This window comes from Mirounga leonina, unplaced genomic scaffold, assembly GCF_011800145.1.
Source record: "Mirounga leonina isolate KUSES-001 unplaced genomic scaffold, KU_Mleo_1.0 Mir_170, whole genome shotgun sequence".
NCBI classification, from domain to species: Eukaryota; Metazoa; Chordata; class Mammalia; order Carnivora; family Phocidae; genus Mirounga; species Mirounga leonina.
In genome coordinates, this window is record NW_023270433.1 from 11,048,420 (window position 1) to 11,074,453 (window position 26,034).

Here is a 26,034-nt window from a genome sequence, read left to right on the forward strand (position 1 = left end):
CTGTGTTGTTACAAGTCAAATTTATCACCTTGGACAAATGTCAAAATTCATGCTTTTTAAAGTGCTGAAGAAAAACCACCTTGTATGTAAGGCTGCTCTTCTACCATATCTATATCATGAATCTCCTCCTCCCCCCGCCCCCATTTCCAGAAAAGGGTGAATTTAAGAATGGGGTAGGGTTGGACTGGCTTCTTAATGAAAACTATATTTCAAAACCTTAAACATTTAGCTAAACTCAGTTGAAAAATTGATACATTTTCTGACTTAAGTCTTTTCTTTTAAGTTGAAGATTTCTTCCCAATTTGGTCACTCCCCAGCTGTTACAGTTATATAGAAGGAACTCATTAAAAAGACAAATTCTTTTTGAGCTATTCTTTCTGAAAGCACGCCAAGCTATGCAGCTATGTTGTACTACTACTTACTTGAATCTAACGCTAGGAAATGGTAATTATGCAATCCTTACTTACACATTCTTATTAGAAGTGTTCTCCTGGTTTTATTTTGGCTCCAAAACTCCACTAGACTTTAGACATCTGTGAATACTTTTGGATGGTCTTGTTTCTTGTGAGTTACTCAGTGGTTATAACTGAGTGGACTGTGGCTGTTTTTGAGCACCATAATCTGAGTCTTTAACTTTAGTCTCATGTAACCAGTGTCTGTTCATCGGGCAAGTCTGTAGTCATTAAGTCTTGTTCATTATCCCTCCTAGGTTGCTCCCCAGTCTGCTCTTTCCCTCTGCATTCAACTCTTAGCTTCTCTCCTGTGGACTCTTCCTAATGGCCTACAACCCAATGACTTTTTAAACACTTTCCCTCTATAAGATGGCCAGAGATAGCTTTCTAAAACCTGTTTCAAATCACACCATTTCTCTTTAGTCAAAACTCTTGCTGGTTCCCTGGTGCCTTCAGGATTGACTCCAAATTTCTTAAAAGTTGGATTTCAGGCCCTTCGCAGTCTGACCTTGACTCAACCTCCAGCCTGGTTTCCTACCATTTTTCACTTTATAAGCAGACATAGAACACCTCACCATTTCCCAGCATGGTTTGCTTTCTCCCACCTTTGTTTTTGCCCAAGCTGTTTTTATGGTTGAGATCCTTCCTCAAGCTTCCTCCTGTTCCCCAGGTATACTTCTGTTCAGCATTAATTGCCCTACTTATATCACTTCCTCTGTGAAACAGGTCCTGACTAAATTAGTCACTCTATCTCAGCACTTGGAGAGCACTTGGAACATTACCTCCTTACATTGTATTATTTGTCTGTCCGTCTGAACTCTTCAGGTATAGGAATGACTATAGTCAGTTAAGTTAGAAGCTGTTCTCAGCAGCGAGGATAAATTACGGGCCAGTGAATAATTGTGAATATGAAGTACGTAATACACAGACATAATTGCTAAGGAGCTCAGATTCCAGAGAGCAGAGTACAGAGGCATGAATGACAGTGGTGATGAAGAGCATGGACTTTGGAGCCAGACTGCTTGGGTTTGAATCCCAACTCTGTCATTTACTGGACTACGTCTTTGGGATTTCATTTCCACATCTGTAAATTCTAGAGATGATCATAGGAAAGACCTCCTAGGGCCTTTGTGGGGGTTAAGTGATGTGAAATGTGTAAGAGTGCTCAGAATTATACCTGGCATCTAATAACCAATAATTATATAGTGCGTCCCCTGTCTAGGGACAGATTTAAAGTAGGAGAGTAACCCGGGTTGGGTGCTTTTGTTTTGTTGGGTATTAGGGTTATGTGTGATAACCTTTGCCTCCAGAATTTGGCAGATCCTAAGAATTCTGGAAAACCTTTCCTTTCTAAGCCCATGCCGTTCCAGAGCAAAATTTAGAGAAGTCACAAAAGGAAGAGAGAGTACTTTGTCAAGTAAAGATGAAGAGATATAATCAGAAACAGTTCCTGAGTATGTTCGAAAATGTACTGAAAATATGGAAACTCTTTAAATGGTGATGAAGGGGTTTCAAATAACTAATTATTTTTAATTTATTTCAGTTGTAAAATCTGTATATTGAGACTTTGCATGTTCAAAACCTCGGAAATTTAGTAATGTGTCCCACGGTCCTTGTAAATTAGCCCTTTTGGTCACGTATAGTGCTTTATACTCTTGTGTTAGCTTTTGTTTTTTTAAATACTTATATGCAGTAGAGTTAAGAGTCCTGTGGCTACCGTAATTGCAAACTGTCTAACTTTGGTCAGTTTCAGATTTCAAATGTGAAATAGGATGAAACCCAGACTGTGGACTAGTCTGTATTGTGTGTACATGTGTATATAGCAGGGTAGAAATGAAAAGGTATTTATAAATTAAGATGGTCTTTTAAAGAATGTTGAGCTTAACAAAGTTCATTTACTTATATATCAACCTTGTGAAATATGTGATATATTGTTTTATGTTGCTTTTATTCCTGGAATATTCTTATCCAGCAGTTTGTCTAGTAAATATTCATCTCTCAAAAGTCAGGTCACATGTCACCACCTCTGAGGGGTCTTTCACATCCCCTCGGTAGCACTCATCGTACCTTCCTTTTTCCTTGACCATTCTTCTGTCAGAAAACTGAAAACACTTTATTGCATGTAGTTTTTTATGTATCCTTTCCCTCCCCCAGGCAGGAGGTCAGGGATTCTTGCTTGCTTCGTGTCCATATCTCTAGCACCTGGTACTATATATGGATATTAGTAGGCCAAATATTTGATATGTAATAATCAATGATTATTTGAATAGCATTCACACTGTGATCTCTGGGCTCAGAATTTGAATGAGGTAGGACAAACCAAGACATACATTTATTAAATCCTATCTTACCTAGCAGAGGCTTTTAAGATTCTTGCATTTGAATGTATTTCAAACATGATGCCTCTTTAGTAACATCTGATTTTAGAAGTGTAAACTGTAAATTGTTGAGAACATTATTTTTATCAGAGAACTCTTCCAACCTTCCAGATACTTATCATTTCTAGAGATCTAAACTGCTGGTAAATTGAGAAGTATTTCTGATTTTCTAAAATATATGTTATAATAAACAAATTTAATGGCAGCTAAAATCTTTGCATTATTTATGTCTCACTTATTTCTTAACAATTATCATCCCTCCTACAAATTTTAAGTGTTTTCTTTCTTCTTCTTCTTCTTCTTCTTCTTCTTCTTCTTCTTCTTTCTTCTTTCTTCTTTCTTCTTCTTCTTTCTTCTTCTTCTTTCTTCTTCTTCTTTCTTCTTCTTTCTTCTTCTTCTTTCTTCTTCTTCTTCTATGTTTGGCCTAAAGAAAAGTAGAAAATAAGTATCCCCATGTTATAGAAGATCTGGCTTTGGAAAAGTCCCTTTGGGCAAAGGCTTTACTTTTTCAGCCTCATTTTTTTTTTCATCTTTAAAACAGGAAGTAATACTAATTTTGTAGAACTGGCAGGAGAAGTGGGCGTGATGTATACACAATACCCGAATTAGTCAAGTTCAGTAAATGTTTTCTGATGTAGCATGAGGAAAATGAAGCAAAGAAAAGATTTTGCTGTTTCCATGTAATTCATGATGTGTCTGGTATTGCATTAAGTACTAGAATGTAGATGAGTCTTTAATGTGGATAAAGAGCCTGGAGTCAAGTGATAAAAACTTTCCTAACATCACTCCCCAATTTCCCATCACAAGGCAGATAGAACAGTATTTGTTCTTTCAGTACCCTCCAGATAAGCCATGGTTTTCCCTCTAAGATTCTGAGGACCATAGCATCCAATCTAGGACACTTTGAAGAGTGAAACGGGCACCATGATTACACAGAAACAATGAGCAAACCAGGGTGCCTGGGCAAGCTGGCACATGAGGCTCCCCTAACCTAAGACCCTGTGACAACACAAACCTTGCACTCCACTGCTGCAGTTGGAAAGTGAGGTGGGAGAGAGGCAGTAGCTTCATTTAGCATGGAGGGCGACCACTGCAAAGTTGAGGCTATATGAGTGTTTGTAACTGTGGAGACAGAATCCTAATCAAGTAGGAACCAAGAATGAGACTCTCTCATTTGTAGTCAACAAAGCAGCAGTCTGAGGATTGTGGGAAGAGCTTAAGCTCCAGGGATAGATGAACTTGGGTTTGAATGTTAGCTTTTCCATTCACTGTCTTCTTCCAGTTAAGCAAGTTACTTCACTGCTTTACCTGAAACTAATTTTACTCCACTTTTAAGGTTCAGTTCACGCATAAGAGGTTGATAATCTTTATAATACATAAGATTACTGGCAGGATCGTTGAGCATATGTAAAACTTCTAGCACAGAACATGGCACGTATTAGCTGCTTTGTCAGTCTCCTTCTGCTTGTCACTTTACCCCCTCCAGAGAGCAGATGACCATTGGTATATGAGGAACATAATGAAGCCTGAATCAGAAGAAGCTTATGTAGGTAATTAGATACTTTAAATTATATACATAATTCTTATGTTTATTAGGCATAAATAGTAAATTTTTGACAGAAATGGCTGATACCACACTTGAACAGACTTTAATAGTTTCTTCCATTCCTTTCATTTTCTATATCAAGAATAAATATTGGAGCACCTGGCTGGCTCAGTTGGTAGAGATGTGACTCTTGGTTGTGAGTTCAAGCCCCACACTGGGCATGGAGCCTACTTAAAAAAAAAAAAAAAGAATAAATGCTGTTTCTCTGATAAATTCAGGTCTCCTTTGGCCCATGTGGTCTCACTGTTTCCTATGAAGATTAAACAAAACCAGTAGACTCTTAGCACGGTGCTTGGCAATAGTAAGTGCTCAGTTAGTGCTATTTTTTTTGCTTCTAAATCTCCAGATTATCATCCAGCCATTTTTCAGCACCATTATTGACTGGATGTTTCCTCTGTGCTGGGTACTCTACTAGACACTGGCAGTGGATATAATCCCCACCATTCTTAACTCAGTCAAGTGTGAAAGATAGATCTGTAAATAAATATATTCCATCCATTTTTCACATTTTAACATCTCTGAAATTGGGATGCATCTTACAGTTGATGATATATTTGTAGCATTTTTTTCGCCTAGTAGTACTGAAAAATAATAGTCTTATAACCAGTGCCTTCTTAAATGCAATGATACATAACAGATTACTGCAGTAAAATGTCATGCTTTCTTTGTATACAGGAAAATGGACTTTGGGATCTCAGAAGAAATACCAGATTATTAGGAGTATATTCTGAAGAGAGATTTAAGCCGATTCTGTTCAAATTAGTTACACTTCCTTTGTTGTTCTCTTCAACCATAATCCCTTTCCATGCTGTTGGGTTATTACTGAGGCTCCTGTATGAGGTTCCTCTTCCTTCTCCAAGGAATCGGAGGCCTGACAGGTACCCAGTTGTGTGTCTTTACCCTCCTGTGGATCCTGAGATTATGGTCAGTTTAATGCTAGGAATGATAGCAGGATTGGCGTGGGAGCTTAGGTGAAGAGCTCACTGAGAATAGCCTCTGAACCCTTTGCAATCTGGAAGACTTGGGGTTTATGGCAAAGTTAGAAAGTGATGTAAAGGACTCAAACCCTGCTAGTGATTTCAGTGTGCTAGAATAAAGCCCGGGCTCCTTAACAAATAAGGCCTGTCATGATTTGGCCCCTGCCACCCTATCCAACCTGATCTTTTTTTTTTTTTTTTTTAAGATTTTTAAAAAGTTTATTTGACAGAGTGAGCGAGAGAGCATAAGCAGGGGGAGCAGCAGAGGGGGAGGGAGAAGCAGGCTCCCTGCTGAGTAGGGAGCCTGATGCCGGACTCGATCCTAGGACCCTGGGATCATGACCTGAGCCAAAGGCAGACGCTTAACCAACTGAGCCACCCAGGCGCCCCCCAACCTCCTCCTCTTGCACTCCTCTGCTTCAGTATGCCAGGCTGATTTCAGTTCTTTGAATGTGCCAAAGGTTTTTGTTCAGTGGCTCTTGCTCATGCTCTTACTTTTTTTTGGCCTTTCTCTCCCTATTCCTCTTCCAATCTTTGACTGGTGAACCTTTACTCATTCTCAAAGACTGAGCTCAACATGCCACTTCTTGAGATGTCTCTCGTGACCCTCCCATCTAATTTCAGGCCCCCATCATTCTGTCAGAGCACTCTCTTCTTTCACAGCTCCTATGACAGTCAAATTCTACATTCATGTATTCATTTGTAAAGCATCTGTCTTCCTAACTAGATCAGAAGAAGCTCCATGCAGACAGGGCCTGTAGCACATTGGTTCTAAAATGTTATCTTGCTTAGGGAAATATATCCATTTCCTTTTCTAAGATGACTGAAATACGCTTCATTCCAGGGGCTCCCTTCTGTCCACTTTCTTATTTATTAACTTTTGGGAAGCTTTTAAGCAATCAGGAGGTTTTCTTGACAGTTATTTTAAAATTCAACAACCAATTGGCAGATACTTGAATCTAAGTCCCACAAATTGATCGTCTCTCCCCCAGCAAGTAATAGTGGTTGTCTGAGCTCCTTTCTTGTTTTGATGGGGTGAAAGAGTTTAACGAGCAACAGTGTTCCAGGAACCTAGATGATGCATCTGGATTTTCAACACGCTAAGCTTGAAGTACTTAGGGGACACGAGGCAAAAATGTCCAAAAGGCAGTTGGAATAGAGCCTGGTGTTAGACATAATCTAGAAGTGAAGATTTGAATTTGAGACCTTTACATTATGATAATTAAAATTAAGGTGTAAAGAGGAGAATGCAAAGTGAGAAGAAGGAAGAGAAAATCCTGGGAAACACACTTCAGGGGAAGATGTTGAAAGAAGGGCCAGAAATTGAATAGTGAGAAGGCCCTTCTGTGTTCTACATCGAACAGAACGTTGGGTACGTAACATGTGTTGTTGGTGTGAGTGGTGAGTAAAGCACTAGGAAAGGCTTTCTTCTCTTTTAATACTTTTTATGATATTATGAACAAAATAACTCTATATTGAAGAGCTGTCAGTGATCCAAAGAGCATCAATATATTTATCTGTTAAGAAAACCCCTGAGCCTTAACCTGTGATAGTAGTGAACTGTTAAGAAGGAGTGGTTTCTCTGAAGAGTTTATGCCACAAAACAGTTGTGAATTTTGAGTGGTGGAAATATGTTTGATTTGTAATTCTTTGTTTTTTGTATTTTAAATAATTTTCCAAAAAGAGAACATTTTTTTTTTAAAGATTTTATTTATTTATTCATGAGAGACAGAGAGAGAGAGAGGCAGAGGGAGAAGCAGGCTCCCAAGGACCAGGGAGCCCGATGCGGGGCTCCATCCCAGGACCCTGGGATCATGACCTGAGCCGAAGGCAGATGCTTCACTGACTGAGCCACCCAGGCGCCCTAGAGAACATGTTTGTATGCAGTAGACAATTAGCCATTTAGCGATAACCATGTGTGAACTGTTGGCTCACCATAGAGCCAGTATGATTGGCATGGTCCTTTTACCTTTCAGAAATTTCTGAATTTGAGTCTTGGTTATGTTGTATGATGAGGCTCCTTGACACTCGAGATCAGGGACTGGCAAACTATTGTCAACTGGCCAAGTATTGCCTAGTGGTGGTTTATGTGTGGCCTTTGAGCTAAGGTGGTTTTTACCTTTATGAAGAGTTATTTAAACAAAAACAAAACAACAACCCAGAAGAATCTGTGACAAAGTCCATAAGTGTCCGGCAAAGCCTAAAATATTTACGGTCTGGCCCTTTAGAGAAAAAGTTTGCTGACTCCTTCTTTAGTGTGCAAGTTGTAAGTGAAACGAACCAAAAATTCCATAGGAAAGCCTCACATTGTTCCAGAATGTCTTGCACATCATTACGCTTTTCTTTTAAATAGTGACTTAGCTGTTCAGTTATGAGAACATGTTTTCGTTACTGCCTTGTGTGACTTGATAGTGTGTTCAGAAGGTAGAAGGCTTTCAGTACTGTATCTCATAGAATAGTTCTGGAAAGTGTTGACATCTATTCTGATACTATTGTTGTGTTTATGGTTTATCCCGGCCTCAGGTACACATTGGCATGTACATGTTAGAGCAAGGTATGTAAAGTGAAATAAAACATATATGTGTAGTTGAATTATTTTCTTTGTTTATATTTTGCTGGTCCTCTGAAGAGACACCTTCTAGTTGCCAAAGAATGAAATCCTTGAGTATTAGATTTCGGAAAACGATTTAAATTGTATAATTTCTTAAAATTTCAGTACTGTTTTGTATCACCTGCCTTCTCTCTTTACAATGAGATGTCACTGATCTGTTCTGAGTATAAATTTCCTCAGTTCTTGAGTCCTCCTGATATTGTTTTATTAGAATCTGCAAGTTGTGGGGAAATAAAAGTTGACTTGAAACCATTCTGTAATTGGAGATGACTGATTAGACAGTGGGGCCCTGTCTAATCAATTGCTAAATAATTCTCTCTCAAAAGCAGATTTGAGATTTATATTTTGATCTTCATAGTCTGTTCCCAGTGTTTGTTGATGGCGTCTGACATCTCCTGCCACTGGATAAATAAAGCCCATTATTTCCTTTTCAACATTTTAAGCGATTACTCTCATACAAGAGCTGAGAAGCAGAAGGTTAGGTATATTATCAAACCATGATCCTGTCTATCCGAAGAAGCTGGGAACCTTGATTAATATGCCTTGTTAACCGATGATTTCAGTTCCATACTGGGTAGTGCTAGAATAATTTGTGTAAACCATGCCGTACAGATTCCTTATTTTAGCACTAAGACTTACAAAGGCTTCTTTTAGCAGCCTTTAATTTTGTACTTATGTACGTGACATAGCCTGTGGCTGTGATAGCTACTGTGAATCTCCAGTTGTTTGGGGATGAAAGGAGGAGGCAGCTGGAAACTTCGGTAGCTACATCTAGCTGTCTACCTAGAGAAGGCCTTGATTTCAAGTTTATCTAAACAAGCTCGACTAATCCCAACTATCTAGGGGGATCCACTGTCAAAACAAGCAGCGTGGCCCTGAGGCAAACACAGCTATACAGAAATGAAGGCTGGGGCTTCCAATACTCCGATGACTGCATACTGGAGGCTTTTTTTCCCCCCTGAAAGAGGGTAAGAGAGGTAGAATTTGCATAATGCCTTTTCATTGGAAACTTTTGGAAGGCTGACAGACCTCCAGCTTATAGATCTGTAGCCACAATACAGAGTCTATAGGAGAATCCTTGAATGACCTAACCATATTGAAAGAAAATATAAAAGCGTCCAAGTATAGCCAAGTGAGAGAGGGAAAGAGGCTGATGCATTGTCTAACATCTGCTGTACTTCTCGTTAGTTTTGTTCTTTGCTATTCTGTGTGGACTTTGGAGAAGCCTAAGACAGCCTAACATGAATCCTATAATCTTCCTTCTGAATATTTATGTAGTGTGCCAGCTTCTAAGCTGTCCTTTGCGTTTTCCTACTTCCCCCTCATTTTCATGCTCTCAAATGAGGCCAACATTTCAAAAGCTAAATAAATGTTTGTGAATGTTTATAAAAGATTTGCATAAATTTGTCCTTGTCTGACAAAGATCACTTTTTTCTTATGCCAGTTCTGAAAAAATTTTTTTTAAGGTTTTGGTGCTTGTCTTGACAACAAAGTCCTGCATCCCAGAACAATGATTGCTGATTAAGTGGGTATGCAATTGTGACTGAATAGGCTTTCAAGATACTGGGTAAAAAGGCCTATCATCTGAAGGCTGAATTATAGAATTTAGAAAATGTTATCAGAAGTACACATTTAAATCTATTTTTTGGTACCATATCATTAGGTAAGACAAAGAGTTCTTACACGTTAAAAGTATAACCACCCACGGTTTTAAAAATTCTTCTGTATAAATTTTAATAATCAGAATGTTTCAGTGACTCAGAATATCACTTTTCTTTCCTGTGGTTGAACATATTTAAAAATAATTTTTTGACCTGTAGGCACTCTTTGGAAACTGTAAGTCTACCAGTTGTATGTATTAATATGGTTACTGGGGTGGTGATCAGGAAATAAACCAGGGACTCCCTCGAGACCTCTGAATGCACAATCATACCTTGAGAAAATCTAAACTACATGAAATATGTGTTAGGGCTTAATTATAACACACACACACACACACAGCCCAGACACTTGTGCCACCGACGTGTTTGCTGAATTCATTTATCTTTTAAAATTAGAATGGATTTTGTGGGGTGGCAGGGGATGTTGTGGGTAGAGGTGCTAATTCAGTTCAGAGATATTCAAAGATTGGCAGGAGAGAGAGGTAACAGCCAGTTCTGTTAGTCCTTTGGTTGTATTGGTTTAGAGGCTTAAGTTGTCATTAAGGCACAAACTAGAGCCACTTCTCTGACACAGTTTTTATCACATCTGCTAGGCTTGTGTCCCAAGAGGAGACGTGGAGAGCAGTGAATTCAGCATGGGCCCATTATCGAGTGCTTTTTCGTGTGTTGTAAAAGGAGTGAGACCTCAGGGAGGCTTGGAACCTCCTCCCGTGTAATGTCCAAGTCAGATTTGAAGGACTGGTGGCAGGAAAGCTTTGGCCTTTGGGTGTGAATTCTAAGAAATAGAGGCACAATTAAGTTTAAAAAATTCAAGGAGTTTGAGCTTGATAATGAAAGATTTTTTTTTCTAGACTAATGTGAGCAGAAAAGTTGCCCATCTGTGCACATTTTTGTGTGCATTTAAAATATTTAAAAGCTGACAGCTTTTAATATGCTTACAAAATACAATTTCTATCAGTGCTCTTTTTTTTTTTTTTTTTTCTTAAATAGTATCTTCCTGAGGGCAAGTTGCTTCTTCAGTGAAATCATGTTTGCATTTTTACTGTTGGGACCCTATTCCTTTGGTATGTGCTGACTTGTGTTTCCCCTCCCCCATTTCCCCCAATCTTTCTTCCTTTTAGGTATATCGATAATATAAATGTTCAGATAACAGGACTTAAAATGTTTAAGGAAATGAACCAGGCAAAATATTTTACAGTAATAATATTAAGTCCAAGGAATTCTATTACTGATGCCACCAAATGCTAATTGTAAGAGATTCTAACCAAATCATTTGTTCATTTTGTAAGGATTTGAAACAAGTGTCAAGAAGTATATTGACCTTAAAAATAGAGCTCTCTCATTTTCACCTCTTTGCCATAAGCTTTCACATTAATAAAATGAAATCTCAGAATAGAGGATGTGATAATACTGTAGTTTGGGAATGACTTTAAGTAATTTTTTTTGAAGATATGGAGGGATACAAAAGGAAAAAGTGATTTAAAATTTTTTTTCTATAAGATCCACAATTTTCAACGTTGGACTTCAAAGGTCATGAAGATCTATACTTAAAAAGTAGTTTTAGAGGTGACTCTTCAGCTCTTGTAAGCATTCCACCAATGTACTTAATTTAGATATAAAATGTAGATACAAAATTTATATGATACATGTTATAGAATATGATGAATTTCTATACTTTTTTGTAATTTTATCTTTGAATTACAACATTGAATGTGTATATTAGGCATTATACAAATTAGCGTAATGATAACATATACATGACTCAAAATTAACATTTGTAAGGGGGAAAAAAGTAAACTGGGTGTAAATATTGAAATATACCAAAGAAAGGAAACAGATTCTGTAGCATTTGAGCAGCATTATTAGAAATTTGACCCAGCTTTTATGTTTAGATGTTGAAAGGCCTTTCTGTAAAATCCCTTATTCAAAGATTTTTCTCACTGGAAATTTTTTTTTTAGTTTGGCTGTAACTATAATATGGATCTTGGATTTAATTTGACATTTATAGAGAAAGAGAAAAAATTGTGTTTCCTATTTTCATATTTAGAAATTTCTGATCAACATTCTTGAACTTGGTGCTAATTAAGCTCCTAAAAACTTCTTACCATTCTGTTTTACCCTTCTTAATCATAAGCATTAAAACCTCTGGTAGCTTTCATTTGGAGTCCCTGGTTTTAACTTGAAACGGCTTAGGGTAGAAATTTTGTTCGCTTTGTGTGTTTGTTGGATTTTGTGTGTGTGTTCTGTTTTTAACTTTCAACTTGAGTTTTAAGATCATCAATCAAAGGCTTTTCTTTCAAGTCAGTGGCACTGATCTCAATTGCAGGACTTAGACGGTCAACATTTCCCTCATGCTATTAAAAAAAATTTAAGCATTGAAATAGAGTATTTTAGGAATTTGTGCTCCGCTGATCTTTTCATCACACATCTACATTTTGAAATGAACAAATAAATTAGATATAAAAAAACTCAGGAAATGTTCTCCCACTGTTTCCCCGTTTCTCCCTCCTTCACTCTTTTTGGACAAAGGTAAATTATCGACTGCTGTACTAGCTTTCAGCAAGCTACAAAGTGACTGATTATAGCTCTCTGTATTTTAGAATACATTCATTTACTCAGGCTGTCTCTTTCCTTTATTTAAATGTTTTCCTGCAAACATTTTCTTTTTCCTTTTGAACTATTGAAAATGCGTCTCATCTCCCAACATTCTATAACCCCAGTGGACATTATAATCAGCCTGTGCTTTTGTCTTTCAGATGGCACTTATTTGTGGGGTGGTATGTCTGTGTCTGTCGGTTGTTTTCATCTGCTGAATACAACTAATTTTTGTTTATGGGTTTCAACGAAGCAGTGAAAACAAAGTATTGACGTCCAAACTGATGGCTGTGGCAGGATCTTGTACACCTCCCTACCCACACCCCAGATTTAGAGCAAATTGGTTTAGCCTTGTTATTAATAATCTGTTAACTGCATCAAATTGAGTCTTCGAAGTTTTGCTTCCAGATAGGATTCTATGATGGATAATATTATAAATTTAAAACTTTACCAGGTTTTTAAGAGAACGCCTTAGTTTCAGCAGAACAAAATCCACTTTCTCCAGATTGGAGCAAGTCCCCTTGATGGGCCTTCTGACCAGAGGAGAATTCACATTGGATGAAATGAATCCAAAGGAGACTGAAGTGAATCTTGAGTTCATTTCTGATTTTCATTTGCAAGTGAATCCAGTGTTAGGTGTGTGGATTTCATGTTTGGTTCAGACTCTGAGGCTTGGTATCACCTTGTGGGCAGAGCTTTGTAGATGTTGTTGCTTTTCTACTACCCTGTGCAATCTGCTGTTTGATATATGCATGACTGAAAGGTTTGTGCAACTGTCTACCCTCCACGCATCCCCCCACCCCCTCTGCTCTTATTTCTTCCCACATGAAGTATCGTTGATTTTGTTAGGAAGAAAAGCCCTTTTAGAAATTGCCTATTTCATAAATTGTCTAGTGACACAAGGGGTTGAATGCTGAATTCTTGTCTCATTTATTTTGAAAACTTTGCGACTGAACTCACCTTAATCAATGAGCTCAATGTTGTCTCCAATAAGTTATGTGTTGGATATATTGATTGGGAAGGATTTTAGAAAACCCGTCTGGGGTTTATAATGTCAGCAGTGTTTTGATTATGAAAAGAGTTGGAACCTGGGGACATGGAACCAGGTGGCGAATGTCCTAAAGCCAGTGGTGACATGGTGGACTGGTTCCCTCCTGGGATCTAGTTCATGCCCTGCACTTTAACTGTGGTGACTGGCTACTATAGATTCACTTTTTTGCTCATTAAAATGTTAAAAAATCAAACTGTACATAAAAAGATTTGTGAAAATATGAACTTGGGAATTGATCTGGATAGCTGGCACAATTTTCCCCACCCCCTGCCTTAGCAATGAGGTCATTTACATTTCATCAGCCGTACTGCATCTTGAAGATCTGATTTATGTGGCAGTAGTTGAGGTTGTACTGAGGCTGGTTATCTGAAAGAGCTTGTGTAGGCAAGAGGAAGAGGGGAGAAAACAGAAAATTACCATTTACAAAGAAAGTTCCCTAGCCAGAGACACAGATCCTAGTGAGAAAAAGGGGGTTGCTAACTGCTTAGTGACTTTTTCCAGTAAAGTTAATATTGAAAGGCACTCTGCCATAAATAGAATGCTCAAATTATATTTAAATCAGGGTTTTGAAGTCCCCTCTCTTGGGGAGTGGTGCTTTTCCTCTTCAGGTAATTGTGTTTTTCTTTGGAAATAGAGGATAAGGTGGTTAAATGTGTATATTTAGGCAAAAATCAGTATTAAGAAAATTGGTTTGTTTCAGCAGGTTTTATTTAGAAGACACCTTGCTTGTTTTTCCCTGTCTTCCGCTGATAAAACTAAGAAGATTTTTCAGTTCTGATTGAGATAATGTGTGAATATGCCTAACACAGAGTAGATGTTCATTTCTGTTTTCTCCTCTGACAGCACACCACTGGCTTGTTTGACTTAAATTGGAATATCAAGCTCTTGTAATATCACAAACATGAAGAAACATATTGTAAGGCACAAACATGTGCCTACATTTGCCTATATTCCCCTCTCTCCTCCCCTCCTCCTGCCCCATTGCTTAATTAGACTTATCACTGCTTTCTTGGGTAAGAGGAAAGCTCTTGGGAGGTGGGCTATACCCAGCCTACATTGGGTATTTTGATATTTGTTCTAATATTATCTGACAGACAAGTTCACGGTTGGTTATTACTCTTGACATTAGAAAGTGGTAAGTAGTTTCTATATTGTAGTGAGTAATAAGTTGGGTATATTAGATTCCTTTGACTCTGCTGTAGAGCACAATGCTTCCTCGGAGCCATGGGGGTCCTTTCTTTCAAAAATCTTGAGGCCTTTTGGCAGCTCCACTCCAGCATAGAGTAGAGAAGCACTTCTGCACCTGTCACTTCTGAGGGTAAAGGATAACTGTCTTTGTAGCTGATGTTGGCAGTGAGTGAGCACTGGGTACTGAGTTTTAAAGGATGCTCAGTACATATACTGAAGTCAGGAGATGCTTTGTGGTATCTGAAACCTGATGGTGTGAAAGGAAATTTGTAAGGAATTTTTTTTTTTTTTGCATGTAAATTGTAAGAGTTTGGTGCATGTGGGTTAGAATATGTTTTAGACTGCAGACATTAAAATGATTTCTATGACCTTTTTCCCAATATTTGCCTGATACTAACATTATGCACTGAGAAATGGCTCATTTTTTCTGATTCTTGATAAGCTTTTGCAGTTTATTTAAACATAATTAGTTTTAAAACAATCTATATGGATTTCTGGATGCCGCATTATGGAATTAGCTGATGTATCAATAATGCCTCATAGAATGTGCTGAAGTTTTGTTATCTGCTTTTTTTCATTTTTTTAGTTTCCTCTGCCTTTACTCTTTTGTAACATGCCTTAACAGTGCTGTGATATACATAGTACCAGTCCAAGATGATATTAAAAAATAGGATATGCTCAATTGAATTATGTAGGCGGAACATGCTCTGGCAGAGCAAGTCAATGTGCTTTCTGCTTCATTGAGTGGGTTATTAGATTGATGTGGTTTATTTCTTGAATGATAGAACTGGTTTTAAAAATAAATGAAGCGAGAAGCATCAATTCAGTTAGCATTGATAATTCATTATTATTGGTTAGAAAAGTGCTGCATTTGTAAACTGATCTATAATTTATCACTTGGATTAGGATTTGCAATGGGCAGGTTTGTTTTAATTTGAACCAGCTTCTCAATGACTGAACAATGTGTTCTTCATTCTGTCTTGAAGTTGGGATTTTAAATAGTTAAAAAGCAAATCAAATGCATGAAAGGAGTACTTTTTTAAAATTTATAATGTTGGTCTGTGAACTTATGATAAGCACCAACTGTGGGCTGTCCAAGTCTGCAGTTAAATTAAGTCAAGCTAGAGAAAATTTTATGAAGGAAGTAATAAGTAATTACTTGTATGTGTGTTTAGCTATGTGTATGTATGCCGTGTACGTGGAAATGTGTCTCTTGGGAAAAGTCTCACACGCACACGCACGCACCCACTGTGTATTGTGGCTCATATAGTAGTGTTCTTAATGCAAGAAGCTTCTCTTTTATGAATAAGTCTTTGAAATGTTGCTCTGCTTTTTGTTTCCTTTTTGTACACTTCCCCTGAATAATGCATTTGGTCTTATTACCTACATATTTGTAAAAAGATATTTAATCTGGTAGTTTGCTTTGGATTTTCACAAATTACAAGCAGGTAAGTGTTCCCACTTACAATGACACTTACTGAAAATAGTGCATACTTAAAATTATTATTGTTTGATTACAAAATAAATTTATGCCAGAGATGGCAACTTCTTTATAAAGTAAGAAAATGAAGTTTTAAACTCTAAAAAAAATGTAGTTGACAACATTCAGAGACAATTATCTTCATGTTGGCTTTCTATTCTGCTTGCGATTTGGCCTATTGATGTAGGGAAGCGTTGTCTAATCCCGGCCCCCTCTGTTCCTAGGTAACAGGCAAAAACGGTGCCAGCAACAGCGGCCCTGCCAGGCCAAACCCATGTGGCTCAGTGTTATTCACTCTGATCCATATGGTCAGGCTGGAGATGGTCCCTGGAGGGGTGTTAACACTCAGCAACCCAACCGCCTCCCTCCCTTCAGAGCTTTCCTGCATGGCCCCTGCTGCTTGCCCATGTGTGATTCTTGATTAATTTTTCATTTTTAATGAAGTTTGATCATGTTTATTATTTCTCATGATTGACTGCCTGTACTCCTCCCATGTAATTGATAAAGCCCATATTTCTTCATCTGTCTCCTCTTTCTTCAGGGTAAAGTTGCTAGACTGTGTGCCGTGCTTAATGCTAGATTTATTGGTCCCATTAGATGTATAAATTATCTCTCTTTCTCTCCACAGGAAGTTCTACAGACTTTGACCAAGTTTTGTTTCCCCTTCTATGTGGACAGGTAGTGTCAGATTTTCAAACTTTACTAGAAAAAAAAGTGTCAATAAACCTGCTATGGAAAATAAAAACCATACCATTCTTAACATTCCGTCTGTTTAACCAAGATTTAAAACGTCTATGTTTGAAGGGGAGTTGCAGTATTCTCTTTTCCTGGGGATTTTATTGACACTATCAAAAAGTTTAAAGCTTGGAGCTTTGCATTGGTTGGTCTTTGAGGTGTATTTTGCATGACATTAAATTTTTGATTTTGGTTATCAGACTTGAACCGTGATTAAGAATGGTTGGTATTTATTCCAGTGCTATTTCATTTTTATTTAAGTATGAACATATTTAAGTAACGTTGCATTATTCCATGGCCTTATGAGTATTATATGGACTTCATTTTTCTTTGATTCAATGTAAAATTTAAATTACCACAGGCCTATCTTGTTTAAAGGTGTTCAGCTATTTAAATGACATGTTGCTTAATAGTGTCTTGCATTTTAGGTGTCTAAGAATGGTATCTCTGGGGAACTAAGCATTTTCTATAGGTTCTATACAAAAATATAAAATCATCTGAACATTTCCTTAAATTTTGCATTATGGTAAGCTCTTGGAAAGGTATGCATATAAGAACTCCAAGATAGTTGAAATAGTCTGGCGGATTAAAACAAACAAACAAACAGACACTGGTTAATGGTAACAATTTTGGAAGAGCTTTTTTTCCCTTTTTAAACTATATAAAAACTAACAATACTAATAAAATGTCAAAACAGTCCTCTTAATCTTATTTTCAAGAAATGTCTACTGTGTGTTTCATTACATTTTAAGCATTATTTTTGCGGTCATTTGTCCACTTGATTGTTTACTCTTTTTAATTTTCTCTTAGAGAATTGAACTATGCACTGTGCCTACGTTATGTCTTAAAAAGTCCACTTTTAGTGACAGTTTTTAGAATATATTATAAGTAATAACTGCCATAATATGTTCTAAGAAAGCTGTAAAATGGCCCATCTTCAGGAATAGTCTATCTTGTATTTTAATGTACCCAAACCTGGCAGGCCTGAAGGATTTTAGTGGTTTTGAGTGCACGTGGGTAGTGTGCTGCTTGGTCTTTCCTACACTTTTGTAGGAGCGGTGTCCTGCTTTGTTTGGCAGAAACCTAAAAATGGTGTGAGATGAGAATTGGTAGCCAAAGGAGTTTAAAAGAGTACTAAAAAGCAAAAAGAGTACTAAAAAGCAGCACTGGAATGTTGCCAACCACTTATAATCTCTGTTTTCCCTGGTTCTAACATGTTATTTTTAAGCCAATCAGCCATTGTAGTATTTCCAGACTTGCGCCTTTTTAAATCCTGGTACCAGGGTTGTTTTAGTAGTTAACGGGTTGATGCTCAAAACAGAATAGCCTTAATTTTAAGAGGGTCAGTCTTTGTAATGAGAGTCCTCTTGTCTCTTCTTTATCCTGTTCCTTCTAAAAATAGCAAGGAAGTAGGGTTTTGTGTAGAGACGTTTAATGCAAACTTCACATTTATATGTATGAATTAGCGATGCATGAAATTTCCTCCAGTCACTTATAAAATGTATTACAAATTATGGCAAGGGCATATTTATATAAATTAATAAAGCTGAAATGTTTTTTAAAATGTGGTTAGGTATCTAACAAAGAAAAACAAAAATACATTTTTACATGACTTCTTGTAAGAGTGGTGATCTGTTTTGGATAGGTATTCCTTAATTAACTTTGTAAACTAATATTGAAAGAAATGCACAATGAGATTAAATCCACCCCAACACACACACACCCCTCTCTTCCTCTCACACCAACCACACTGCTCTATTTACCTGTCTGGGTGATTACATTCTTAAATGGACAAAAAGCAGAGTCCCTAAATAATTCTAAAATCTTTTTTGTCACCAGTGGCCTGATGCATTTTTGTTGTTGTTAGAAGAATATTTTTCTTCTAAAAACACTTCTCTCTAGATCACCCTCCCCTAATCATGTTTCTCATATTTTTTCATGAAACGATTTGGGACAGAAATGTCCATTTATGGATCTATTTTAATCCTTGCCTTGTACAGTGGTTCTTTCTTACATTTCGTTATATTCCCACCCTATAGGTGTCGGTAACTTTTATTGATACCAAAAAAAACCCCAAACTCCACTTTGAGGACTATATTTTTTCTCTTCTCTTCCCCACTTCTAACCTTTGCAGAGTTTCATGTAGAAGAGATAATAATAATGACGTTTACTTACAATAAACACAAAGGTTTTAATGTTACTATTTTTTTTTTTTATTACTTTGCAGTTAGCATGGTCAAATGGCTATGCCCAGACTCTGAGGCCCACAGAGCCCCCCAGATGTATTTTTGATATTGTTTGCCTTAAAAAATATGTCAGCATGGGAGATGAGTAATGCCCTAGGTGATTACGTTCAAAAAAGAAAGCTTCCTAATCTTTTCAGTATCTTTGCTTTTCTACCCCAAGGAACAGTATGTACAACTTTCTGACATTTCTAGTCTATATCAAGAGTGGGATTTTCACAGACATCATCAAATCATCCGTTAACATTGACATCTTACTGTCTCTTTTGTTGTCTTAAGATTTTTCTTTCTGAAACTAGGACTTATGAAACATAATAATGCCAGTAGCTCTTCAAAAGAAAGTGCTTTCTCATGTATCACCTCATTTTATCCTCCTATCCTAAGAGATGAGACCAGGTACTGTTATCTTCATTTGAAAAAAATCTAAGCTGCAGAGAAATTAGAATTTGCCCTAGATCCCCTTAGGTTGCTAGCACAACGTAGATGTCCATCCCCCAAATGAATGAATACATTTTTCTGTAGAACATCTTGTGGGAAGATGAGTCACCAAATAGAGCAGAAAGAAGGAAATTTATATTTGAGTTCCTAATTGATTCTAGTCAGTGTGCTGGCCATTTTCACATTAGTACTTCATTTGTTTTTCCCTGCAACTCTAAAAGATAGATGATGGTGGTAGCTCTTTTACAAAAGAGCAAAGGAAGGTTCCAAATGTGTAGCATTATGTTGGGTGTTATGGAAATGGTATTAGACTTGGAGTTCTGTCCTCCATGTGTTTCTCAGTCTAGTTCAGGAAGTATTATAAGTACACGTTAAACAGTATCTCTCCAAAAGGACAGTGAGGTTAGGGAAGACTGAGATGGTCAGAGAAAACTTTCACAGTGGGGGAGACTTGTGTTGAGTCTGCAAGGACCATAAGAAGTGGGTAAGTGGAAGGGAGAGCCTAACACCCCATATGTGCTGAAGAGCAAAGCAGAGGAGAAACCATGAGTGAGCCTAGAGATTGTTCAGCCCAAGCAGATGGAGCCTGCTGGGGAGAGGGTGACATGTACCGTGATAGCTTGGACTCTGGCTACAGGAGGCCTTGAAAATGTGTGCAAATAAGACGAAATTCATCTGGTTCAAATGTCCCATTTTACAGAAGGGAAACCAAGATTTGTAGAGGTGAAATGATTTGCTTATGGTCACAACTAAGTAATAACAGAGCTGGGAAAGAAACACATGCTCTTATTCCCAGTGCAGAATCAATCAATCCTTCCTTCCTCCCTCCCTCCCTTCCTCCCTCCCTTCCTTCCTTTCTTCCTGATTTATTTGTCAGAGAGAGAGAGAGCGCGCACGCACACGCACAAGCAGGGGGAGTGGCAGGCAGAGGGAGAAACAGGCTCCCCGATGAGCAAGGAGCCTGATGCTGGACTTGATCCCAGGACTCCGGGATCATGACCTGAGCCGAAGGCAGACACTTAACCAACTGAGCCACCCAGGTGTCCCTAGTGCAGAGTTATTTCTACCTTATGTTGTCCTTGAAGCTCTTGGTGGAGAGGAGTCTTGAAATGACAGTGCTGAGAGATCCCTGTTATCACTCTCAAAAACTTATCCTTATTGATGAAAGCTGTTTCTTAAAAAAAAAGAAAAGAAAAAAGATTTGTATCCCGTTTTGTACGGTGGTGCTACTCGCTTGCACTTGGTAGCTGGCAGCCTGCTTCCGTCAGAGCACTTGAGACTCACTGGAGAATGAAGAGCTCTTCCTCCCCAGCTTTGTGCTTATCCTCTTTCGGAACCCAGTGAGTCGGCTATCATTTAGTTGCTCTGTAAATCATCCTGTATCCCAGTACGCACAAATGACATGAGCACAAAATGAAATGACATAATCTTTTAAGGGTCAAGGGAAGGGGTAGTTTAGTGATTTAGGTTGTAACCACAGATGCAGATGTGATTCACACGCCATTTACCGTTTTATTATGTCCGTTATGTGCCAGGCGCTGTGCTGTGTTCTCCTCCCGCTCTAAAAATTTACCCATTCGCAGCTTACCAGTACCGTAATGCCATATATGGGGAAACGGGCTCAGAGAGGTTCAGTAACCTGCCCAAGGTCCCACTCCTAGTAAGTGGTCGAGCTGCTCTTGGAGCTCATCAATCTGACTTCCGGTTCCACCTTCCTTTTTCTACTTGGTCATACCGCCTCCATTAGATCCATTAGACCATAACTAAAGTAACCAAAAAAACTTCCAAATTTCTCTTTTCAAAAAAGATCTTATTTATTTGAGAGAGAGCGAGAGCGTGCACGAGTGGGGGCACGGAGCAGAGGGAGAGAGAGAAACAGGCTCCCCGCTGAGCAGGGAGCCAGATGCGGGCTCGATCCCAGGACCCTGAGATCATGACCTGAGCTGAAGGCAGATGCTTAACCGACTGAGCCACCCAGGCAACTCTCAAAATTTCTTTCAAAAGCAATGTATATTTATTATAGAAAAGTAGCAAATTCTGATAACTGAAGAAGAAACCTACGCAGAAAATGAAACTCAAGTGCGTGATTAGTGTGCTTGTCTGTTATCTGCCCAGACCTTTACTCTTGTTCCACGTCTACACCTTCATCCTGCTCTGCTTTGCAAAACTGAATTCCTTTGGCCCATTTTCATCCCTTGTGTTTCATCCTTGGTTTAGTCCTTTGGTTTGGTCCCATGAGTTAAGCTGCACCCCGTGATCATTTTCTACAGCATTTGATAACAGTGAAGCACTTAGGCCTTGGTGGAGAGAACATTGGGAGTAGCAAGCTGGAGGACCAGGTCTTTGTTTTTGTTCTGCCATTGACTTGCTCCTTGCTGTGAGGCAAGTGATGTCTCCCCTAAGGGCCTTAGTTTCTTCATGGGTAAAATGAGGGGATTGGATTCGATCTCTCCTGTTCCTTCTGGTTTTGCTACTTTTGGTTTCCTAGTTAGGATTCATTTTCTCTTTGTCAGGCTCATGTAGATGAGGGAGTGAAGAGATCTCTCAGAATTCTCTGGTGAGTTTCTTGAGTAGATAGGCATTGCCCTGTATCTGGCAGTGTGTGACCTACTCTTGGTCCCCAGACATTTTGGGTCAATGTCATTCTTGCCAGTTGGATCTTTGAGCTTGGAATGTGAGAAACTTGAGTCCTAGGCAGATGAAAGGTTTATGGAAGGAAGCTTTGAGGCTCATGTAACTCAAGGTTGAGATGTGGTAGTTTGATAAAACTTGATTCCTCCCTGATGTCCTGTATGCACAGATGGAAAGGAAAAGCAGCTCTTAGGGGTGCCCTGCTCCACAGGTAATTGTTAGTAAGCTATACTAAATTGAGGATGACAGAATGTTCGAGTTCCGTCTCTCGAATTTTATAATTTCAGAACAGTAATTTTCACCTTGTATCCATTATATGCTACTTTGTATACATTATTTAGAATTCTCAAAACCACTCTGCAAAGTATTATTTTCATTTTGTAGGTGAGGCTCAGAGAGGCACAGTAACTTGCTTGTGCTCACAGAGCTAATGAGTAGCCTATCTGGGATTCGAATCTAAAGACCTGTTTCTTCTCTCTCCTGCATCATGAATCTCTGCCTCTGTTGAATCATCTCCAGCAGCCTGAAAACTACCTCTCCTCGTCATTCCCATTCAAGGATTGCCTCATTGTCTCTTCTTGGAAGAGTTAGCTGCACACTTCAGTTTATCCCACAGCCCTCTTCAGTCTGTCTTCTGCTTCTGTCATTCAACTAGAGCTTTTCTTAATCAAGGTTATCTGCAACCTCGATACTGCTCAGTTCACTAAACATTTTTTCTCTCTCATCGTGATTCATGGGTACAGTTGTCCAGTCCCTCCTGCTTGTTCTCCATTTTTCCTTTGATGGTCTTTTCTCCCTGCATTCACTAAATGGGTGCTTCTGTAACCTCATCCTGGATCCTCTTTTGTTTCTCTGAATGCTCTCCGTAAGTGACCTTGTTCTTTACCGTGGCATTAAATACGTCTGTGTGTAGATGACTTCAATTTATAGCTCCAGGCCAAACTTTTTCCTCTGATTTCCTAAGTAGTATGTTCAACATGTACTTGACATTTCTATTTTAAGGTTTCTCAGACTTAACATATCCTGAATGGAACTCTTAGATCTCCCCCCAAACTTGTCTTTTCTATCATAAAATGGTAATTTGCTGTCTTTTTACTCTCAGTACATCTGCAAGCCTGTCATTTACACCAGCTAGCTATAACTTGGAACTGTCCACCCAGATCCATTTTCACTCTCTCTACATGAGTTAGGCCTCCAGTCTCACCTGGACTCGTACACTAGCTTCCTGATTACTTTCTTTGCATGTACTTCTTCCAAACTGTTCTCCACATAACATTTACCCTTGTACACTAGACTGTTTTTCTCTTGATGAAAACCATTCAGTGGCTTTCCATCACCTTTACAAAAAAAGTCCTAAATCTTTGCCATGACCTGTGAGGCTTTCTGTGCTTTATCTAGCAACTTCATATCATGCCACTTTCCCTTTAGCTCCTGTATGTTAACTGCACTGGTGTCCATTGAGTTCCTTGAACATGCCTAGCTCTTTCCAGCCTGAGACTCTTTCCCTAGCCCTTTCCTCTGCCTGAAACACCCAGGCCCTGCTTCTGAAGGGGTTACTCCACCTCATCCTTCAGGGTGAGAATCATTGTCACCTTTGAAAAGCTGTCTCGAACCTTGTTATCTGAGTAGGGCCTTGCCTTCTCTTCCATTTGCTTCTATCTTTGTTCTTGCTTTGGTTTCATAAAACACTGGTACATGCAGCCGTATGCTGTGTGGTACACTTGTTTATTATTCCTCTCCCACGTGCAGGAAATCTCCATAGCAGGATGGCTGGCCGATACTTGTTCTGGTGCCCAGTGTAGTAGTTGCTCGGTTTACAAGGTGGACAACTCAACTAAAAGGCTAATATGGTTAATCCCATCTCTCACTGGAAGATTGGAATCACACTGTCTGTTGACATGCTTCATGCAATTTATACACTCAATCTGTAAGTAACTTCGAGATTAAGCAAAATGCTGCCGGAGGAGCCTTAAATGGCTCACAGGCAAGTCAGCATGAATGTTAAAGTCTGGTTTGAATATTTGTTGCTTTTCTCCCTTGTTTTCCATATTCATCTAGGCCTTGGAAGCACAGCTAAGGGTGGTCTTGGCCCTGGTCTCCTGGGCAAATTTGGTTTCTCTTGCTTAGTGGGAAGTGGTGTGTTTGGTAAGACAGTTACCTGGATTCCTCACATACTTGAGTTCCTTTAACAGACAAGCTGCAGGTGAGGGAAGGGTTTCCTTGTGTTTAGTGTAGCCTGGTAAAATGGAGAGGACTTTGAACTGGAATTGGGCTTGGAATTTTGTGTTAGTCCTGATACTTTGAAAAAAACAAAACCAAAAACATCCCTGTGCCTCAGTTTTCCCATCTTAAAGCGAGATGTTTTCTGCAGTTCCTCTCAGTTTTAATCATCGTGAAATCTCTGATTCCTGTTAAAAAGTTATGGATTCTAATACTGGAGGTAAGCATTAAGACTGTAGCCTTTAACAAAGCAGACCCTTCCCCAAACTCATTTTTGTGGAGGAAGCATGAACACTGTCCCAGAGCACGGCAGCAAGCAGAGAGGGAATGACAGATTCCTTGGAGGTTCAGACGCCTTCAAGTTAACCTCTGACTGCCCTTGCCTGACTTGTAGTTGATTGAAAATTGTCCAAGGAGAAAAGATTTCAGAGTTTGATGGTTTGGGGCCTCCTTTGTTTGTTTGTTTGTTTAAATGGCTTGTACTTCACCCTATTAAGAATTAAAAAGGTGAATCAACTGAGAATAACAAGTGCTCTCTCCTAAGCTGTGATTCCCCACCCCCGCCCAAAAGAATCATGTTCCCTTTACTGAGAGTATGAGCAGCTTACTTGGTCACCCGGAGGACTGTCCTTTACTGAAAAGATGCAACAGAGAAGAGAGAAAGGCAAACTTCCTTTCTCTACTCATAAGGATTACAAAAATGAGTTAGTCGGGAAGAGTCTGAGCAAATGCTTGATTTTAATATGAATTTTTGTTTTCCTTTAGATGGTAACTTAACAGCTTGCATCTCTTTTATTAATTGTTTTTATTATGGACTGACCTTTATAGTAAATGCTTATCTCACTTATTCCCAAAACCTCCTTTGGGTTGGGTGGTAGTTTCTCATTGTTATTGCAGGTAAAGAGACTGAGGTGCTTAAAGGTTAAGTAACTTGCTAAATGAAGGCCCAGTGAGCAAGTGATTGAGTTGGGATATGAACCAAGTAAATGAGTAATGAATCTTTCTTTGAGCCTAGGATGTCGCTAAAAGCATTTTCAGCATTTTTAATGGTAGTGAAAAGATAATGGGGAAATTAATGACACTCAATTCACAAACGAGTTGTGTTCATTCTGTGTCCTTTTCCTAGAGATCCTGGGTGTTTTCATTCAGTCCTATCAATACCCTTTCCTTCTAGGATGTTTCATTTTAAAAATTCTAGAAGGGAAATCACACTCTGAGTTAAAATAATGAACAGTCATATTTTGTATGATCACATAATAGTATTTCATAAAAGCATGGCCTATTTGTAACTTAGCATCATCGTGACCTGTTGCTTTTAATATTTTAATAATTCAAGTTTTTCTCCTCCCGCAGTGAGGCCCACTTTTCTCCCCAATCACTTTAATTATGTGAGCTAGAATCCTGTTTCTCACACATCTTCAGTTCTCAACCTTGTTAAAATTAATCATATAATCCCCCTTTAAAACATAGTATTAAATCACCATAGTAACACAGTATCCAAGCTTTATTGATAAAACATAACAGCCGTAAGAAGGTAGAGTTTGGTGTCCCCTGGACAGCTCTATAACTTTTATAGAAATGTGTTCCTTCTTCTGGCTTGTGTAAGGTGGAGGGATAGCATTACTTACACCTGTTTTATTACCACACTGCTTTTAAATTGCCACCTTGTTTTCGCTCACCTTCCTAGTTAAAAAAGGAGAGTGGAACACTTTCTTTTCTTTCGGAATTATTTTCTTGTACTCTCTAACCACTCTCTAGGGGATGGAAT

The 26,034-nt window shown here is 38.6% G+C and overlaps 1 protein-coding gene across 6 annotated transcripts in view; it reads left to right on the forward strand.

Moving 5' to 3' along the window:
* DENND1A (DENN domain containing 1A) overlaps positions 1 to 26,034 on the forward strand; it is a 501,318-nt gene that overhangs the window by 139,357 nt on the left and 335,927 nt on the right. For 5 of the 6 annotated variants that reach the window (XM_035015834.1, XM_035015837.1, XM_035015835.1 and 2 more), the window contains exon 4: positions 16,628 to 16,677. The exons of the other annotated variant lie outside the window; for it this stretch is intronic. In XM_035015834.1, the coding sequence (XP_034871725.1) occupies positions 16,628 to 16,677 (50 nt within the window). The remainder of the gene's footprint in view (positions 1 to 16,627; positions 16,678 to 26,034) is intronic. 6 annotated transcript variants of the gene reach the window in all.